Source organism: Hyla sarda, chromosome 5 (assembly GCF_029499605.1).
Source record: "Hyla sarda isolate aHylSar1 chromosome 5, aHylSar1.hap1, whole genome shotgun sequence".
Classification (NCBI taxonomy): Eukaryota; Metazoa; Chordata; class Amphibia; order Anura; family Hylidae; genus Hyla; species Hyla sarda.
In genome coordinates this window covers 345,998,327-346,005,040 of record NC_079193.1, presented here as the reverse complement: position 1 = coordinate 346,005,040, position 6,714 = coordinate 345,998,327, and the positions used below count along the sequence as shown (strand labels likewise).

At 39.2% G+C, this 6,714-nt stretch overlaps 1 protein-coding gene across 2 annotated transcripts in view; it reads right to left on the bottom strand.

The window, feature by feature from the left end:
* Positions 1-946: 946 nt before the first annotated feature.
* EBAG9 (estrogen receptor binding site associated antigen 9) overlaps positions 947-6,714 on the bottom strand; it is a 43,564-nt gene continuing 37,796 nt past the window's right edge. For both annotated transcript variants that reach the window (XM_056522604.1, XM_056522606.1), the window contains one exon: positions 947-1,375. In XM_056522604.1, coding sequence (XP_056378579.1) covers positions 1,255-1,375 — 121 coding nt within the window. In that variant the 3' untranslated portion in view covers positions 947-1,254. The remainder of the gene's footprint in view (positions 1,376-6,714) is intronic.

Genomic DNA, 6,714 nt, shown 5'->3' with positions numbered 1-6,714 from the left:
GTTGCTTCAAACTGAAGCGAAATGGATAATAAAATTAAATGCCGCGGGCAACTTGGGACTCAATGAGAGAGTTGAATACAGTGTATTCCTTTAACGTGCCATTACGATTTTTGAACTTGCTTTGAAGTCCTTGATTTTGTGTGACTTTTGAATATGTTTTTAAACAGTTTAATTATTAGGCACTTGTTCCGAGCGAGTCACCAGGAGGGGGGTTGAAATAGGTGATGCCATACGGAACAGGTAGGGTCTGAAGAAGAGTGATACGCGCGCGCAACAGCTGTAACCCAGCCTTTCACTGATGAGCTGAGTCCTACAGACATTTGCCCAGAAGTGATTTCCCCACAGTAACCAATCACAGCTCAGCTTTCACTTTACCACAGCTCAGCTTTCACTTTACCACAGCTCATTAGCTGAGCTGTGCTTGGTTGCTGGGGGGAAATCTCTCCACTTTTTCTCTCACACAGTTTGATAAATCTGGGCCATTGTCCGAGCACCATGTAACTGCACCGTTGAAATTTAAGAATATCACACAGATCCTGGTGAGTGACGTCCCTGCTTTTTCTTGTGACTGCTCTACCAGTAGACTACTTGCGCTCTTCACTGAGAGAGCCAAGACCCCTTTAAACTTTTTTTTGGAACTCTAACTTGTATTCCCATACCCACTGAGCAGGTTCTCTACAGCACTTTAGTATATAAAAAGAGCTCGCACAGCAGTGTTTCCAAACTAGGGGGTCTCTAGCTGTTGCAAAACTACAACTACCAGCATGCCCGGACAGCCTTTGGCTGTCCGGGCATGCTGTGAGTTGAAGTTTTGCAACAGCTGGAGACTCCATGGTTGGGAAACACTAATGTAAATGTGTCAGCAGAATGAGTTATGGAGCAGCCTGGTTGGGAAACACTCTTCCCCCGGGTAAGTATTACAGATTACCACAACATAATGTAGACATTTCTTTAAAATCCTTTTTTTATTAATAATTACACTTGTCACGCAGTATAATGGAGCGGTCGATTTCCCTCAATAATTATTTGCACCTTTTTTTCCCCTCTTTTTAATAATTGTACGAGTTCCATGCGCTAGTCTGAGGAAGTGATAAATCATCTGGCATTGTAATCCATATAGTCTTAAAAAGGTAAGAATAGGGTTCAGATTTCCCATAGATCCCAGTGACTGATGTCATTATCCCAATGAAAGGATCGTAAAAAACAGAAAACTGTTTGTGTGATCAGCGGCGTCCACAGATCAGGGGCCGGCTGTTAGGATAATTTTACTCCCATTTTGCTCGGTTCCTTCTTCAGCTGCCGCTGAACCTCCTTCTCCAACTTCTTTCTTTGTTGCTCCGCGGTTCGTTTCTCCCGTTCAGCCATTTTCTGCTGCCTGTTCAATGAATTAAAGAATTTGTGAGGATGTAAAAGGAACATTTAAAACAGGAAAACAAAAGTAAATAATTATATTAAAAATTATATATAATAATTATATATTAAAAAAAAATAAAAATTTAAAATATTGTTATTGCTATTTTTATTAGTTGTTTATTGTTTTTATTATTTTTAATATATTAAAAACAACAACAATAATAAAAACAATAAAAACAAAAAAATAGCAATATTATATATATATATATATATATATATATATATATATATATATATATATATATATATATATATATATATATATATATATATATATATGAGCAAACTTACAGTAAATCTGATTCGTCACGAACTTCTCGGCTCGGCAGTTGATGACTTTTCCTGCGTAAATTAGTTCAGCTTTCAGGTGCTCCGGTGGGCTGGAAAAGGTGGATACATTCCTAGGAAAGAGTCTCCTAGGACTGTATCCACCTTTTCCAGCCCACCGGAGCACCGGAAAGCTGAACTAATTTATGCAGGAAAAGTCATCAACTGCCGAGCCGAGAAGTTCGTGATGAATCAGATTTACTGTAAGTTTGCTCAATATTATATTATATATATATATATTTTTTTTTTTTTTGGCATTTTGTGTTCTTTGTAATTTTTTCCTTAGAGTGGGCATGGCTCAGCATGCAAATATGTTAGCTGAATTTATCATCTGCAAATAAAATTTTGTGCAAGCATACTCCACTTCCCAGGTCACATAGGATGTGGGAAGTTCGGTACTGGATGTCTTTTTCACCATTGCAAATCTTTTCCAAAATTTGTGCAATTGTGTTGCATGCATAAATTTCTATAACTTTGCGAAATTAGATGAAAATGCTGTAAGAAAAACAAGCACAAAGATTTTCTAACAAAATGTAGAGATTGTTCTGTAAATGAGTTTTGTAGGAGATCAATCATGTCCCTGCCTCTTTCCTCTTGACAATCATGTGAACCCAAACCCAGTGCTCTGCTGCGAGACAAAAATGTAAGTGTCCCTGGCATTTAAAAGGGGTACTCCGGTGGAATTATTTTTTTTTTTTAAATCCACTACTGCCAGAAAGTTACAGATTTGTGAAATACTTCTATTAAAAAATCTTTACCCTTCCAGTACTTAGCAGCTGTATGCTACAGAGGAAATTTATTTTCTTTTTCAATTTATTTTTTGTCATCTTGTCCACAGTGCTCTCTGCTGACACCTGATGCCCATATCAGGTGTCAGCAGAGAGCACTGTGGACAAGACCGAAAAGAAATTAAAAAAAGAAAAGAATTTCCCCTGTAGCAAACGGCTGCTAAAAAAAGTACTGGAAGGGTAAAGATTCTTTAATAGAAGTAATTTACAAATCTGTTTAACTTTCTGGCACCAGTTGATTAAAAGATAAAATATTTTCCACCGGAGTACCTCTTTAAGCCCTTAAGGACTCCTCCCATTTGGGCCTTAAGTACAATTTTATTTGTAAGTTTTATTTTTTTCCTCCTCGCCTTCAAAAAAAATAAAAAATCATAACTCTTATATTTTCATCCACAGACTAGTATGAGGGCTTGTTTATTGGGCGACCAGTTGTCCGTTGTAATGACATCACTCACTTTACAATAAAATGTATGGCGCAACCAAAAAAATATTATTTGTGTGGGGAAATTAAGAAGAAAACCACAATTTAGCAAATTTTGGAAGGTTTCGTTTTCATGCCGTACAATTTAGGGTAAAAATGACATGTGTACTTTATTCTTTGGGTCAATATGATTAAAATGACACCGTGATAACATACTTTTCTATTACTGTTGCGCTAAAAAACAAATATATGTGCAAACTTAACCAAATTTGTACGTTTAAAATCCCCATTTTGAAGACCTATAACTTTCATTTTTCCATATAAGCGGCAGTACGAGAGCTAATTTTTTTGCGCCGTGATCTGTACTTTTAATTGATACAAAATTTGCTTATATAAAAATTGTAACACATTTTTTATCAATTTTTGGGGGAATAAAATGTTAAAAAGCAGCAATTTTTGCTTTTTTATTTATATATTTTTTACAAACATGCCATTCACCGTACGGTATTAACATCATATTTAATGTAAAATACCTTGTGTAGAAGAAAACCACGGCACTCGATCCGGATGCAATGAGGTACATTAGAACGTCAGGAGGGGGAGAAGAGACGGGACGACGTCCGTTTCGCGGCTCACGCTGCTTCCACCGGTCCCTGCGTCACTTCTCCTTCCTTCACACATTTAATACATTTCCAAGTTACACCTGATCAGGTGGGGTGTTAACCCTTTCATTCCTGGACGGTGTTAGTATCAAAGTGCAACATCATGTTCACACATAGCGTTTATAGAGATCAATTTGCATTAAACATACAGAAACAATTTAAAAAAAATAAAAAAAAATTGCCATACATTTAAAATGTGCTCTAATACTGATCCTGACACGTTTGAGGCTTGTAGAAACATACAATATTACCTACTGAACACATTGATGTCTTTTCGATCATTTAGACCTAGTTGTCCTAGGGCTTTCGTTTTTAATATGATTGAGGTTTCTTTTTTCAATAACATCATATTAATATCTCCCCCCGCCGGGGTGTTATCTATTCGGACAAGACCCATAAACGACATAGCTGCAATATTTCCCCCGTGAGTTTCTCGAATATGCTTTATCAACCTCGGAGCCCCCTTCCCTGTAGTGACAGACCTGGCATGTTCAGAAAATCTTGTATTCAATGGTCTGATCGTCTTGCCAACATAGAACATGCCGCAGTCGCACTTGATTGCATATACGACCGATATCGTGCGGCATGTAATATGTTATTCGATTACAAGACGTTCACCTCCCAATTGCACCACTTTGCTAGGACACATATCGACACCAGTTACAGGACCCGCATCGAAAATTTCCTACGGGGACACTTTGCGTTGGCCGGTTTTCTTGGGCTGAATTCACACAACCTTTTATTAACTTGTCGCGTAAGTTGGCCGTCCTGCGGATTGTGATGAGAGGTTTTTTTCCTCCCAACATCCCGGAGGATTTCATCCTGTGCCAACAGAAACCAGTTTTTGTGGATCACATTAAGTACCTTTTCCATTGGGCTGAATTCAAACGAGAATATAAAGAGTTTATCCTGAGAAGCTTTGTTGCTTGACTTTTTCTTTTTAACCTCTTCAGGACGCCGGGCGTATGCATACGCCCTGCATTACGAGTCCTTAAGGACGTGGGAATTCTGGTCCCTGCCGCTAGCCGGTTGGGGACCGGACCGGGATGCTTGCTGAAATCATTCAGCAGGCATCCCAGCACATCGCCAAGGGGGGTCCTGTCGGCGATCACAGAAAATCGCATGTCAATTCAGACATGCGATTTTCTGCTATTCCAGGCTGATCGGGTCTCTGGTGACCCGATCACCCGGAAAATAGGGATGATCGGAGCTGTCAGTGACAGCCCCGATCATCCTGAGGGATAGGAGCGAGGTCGCAGTGCTGTGATCTCCTCCTATCCCTGCCATTGGTCAGAACTGATTCTGACCAATGGCAGCACAGGACAGTGGGTTGCCATGGCAACCCCCCGTCCTACCCACCCCTGGATGTCGTGGGGAACGTGTGGAGAAGATGGAGGCCGATACCTGGAGGAGAAGATGCGTGGGGACCGCAGATCGTCGCTGGAGACTGGCTCAGGTAGGGAAACGACGAGAGGGGTGGGGGGGGGGGGCGGTTGAAAGGAAGGGGCAGTAAGCAATATTTACTGCTGTCCTTCCTAGTGGGGGCCAAACTGCAACTCCCAGCCCTTGGCAGTCTGGGTATGCTGGGAGTTGTAGTTTAGCAACATCTGGAGGGTCACAGTTTGGAGACCACTGTTACAGTGGTGCCCAGACGGTAGCCCTCCAGATGTTGCCAAACTACAACTCTCAGCATGCCTAGACTGCCCAGGCATGCTGGGAGTTGTAGTTTTGTAACATTTGTCCCTTCAGATTTTGCAATTTTCATGACATTTTTGAAAATTGCTGCTCTACTTTGAAGCCCTCTAATTTTTTCAAAAAGCAAAAAATATGTCCATTTTATGATGCCAACATAAAGTGGACATATTGTATTTGTGAAGAAAAATTAAATTTGGAATATACATTTGACTTATAAGTAGAGAGCTTCAAAGTTAGAAAAATTCAAAATTTTCTAAATTTTCATGAAATTTGGGGATTTTTCACAAAAAAAAGGAAGTAACGCCGAAAATTTACCACCAAAATAAAGTAGAATATGTTGTCACGAAAAACCAATTTCAGAATCAGAATATTCGATAAAAGTGTTTGAGTTATTAATTCGTAAAGAGACGGTGGTCAGAATTGCGAAAAAGGGCTCAGTCCTTGAGGTGAAAAAGGGCTGCGTCCTTAAGGGGTTAAATAAAAAAGTTTTTTCGATCTAGGGCTCTAGCCTTGTTATAAGCTTCCTGCAACATAGCTTCTGGATAACTTCTTTGACTTAATCTTTGCATCAGTTCCTCTGCCTGAGAATCGAATAGAGCACTGTCAGAATTTCTTAGTCTTAACCGGACCATTTTTCCATAGGGTAAAGAATTTTTTACATACATAGGATGGTAACTGTAGTAAGTTAACAATGGATTGACAGCTGTCTGTTTTCGGAACCCCTTAGTGAGCAGTTGGCCAGCAGATACCTATAATTCAACATCCAGGAATGTTAATTTTTTATCCCCAAACACACTAGTGAACCGCATGTTATGATTGTTGGCATTCATATAATCGACAAACTCAGTAAATAGATAAATGTTTATGTGGCCGACCTGGAGGAAAATAAAATCTATACTACAAAAACCCTTTTATTTAAAATCTAAAATTGCATTATAGATATATTGACGATGTGATCATTGTGTGGGATGGCTCACAGGATCTATTTAGTGAGTTTGTCGATTATATGAATGCCAACGATCATAACATGCGGTTCACAAGTGTTTTGGGGATAAAAAAATTAACATTCCTGGATGTTGAATTATAGGTATCTGCTGGCCAACTGCTCACTAAGGGGTTCCGAAACCAGACAGCTGTCAATCCATTGTTAAGTTACAACAGTTACCATCCTATGTATGTAAAAAATTATTTACCCTATGGACAAATGGCCCGGTTAAGACTAATAAATTCGGACAGTGCTCTATTCAATTCTCAGGCAGAGGAACTGATGCAAAGATTACGTCAAAGAAGTTATCCAGAAGCTTATAACAAGGCTAGAGCCCTAGATCGAAAAAACCTTTTATTTAAAAAGAAAAAAAAGAGTCAAGCAGCAAATCTTCTCAGGATAAACTCTTTATATTCTCGTTTG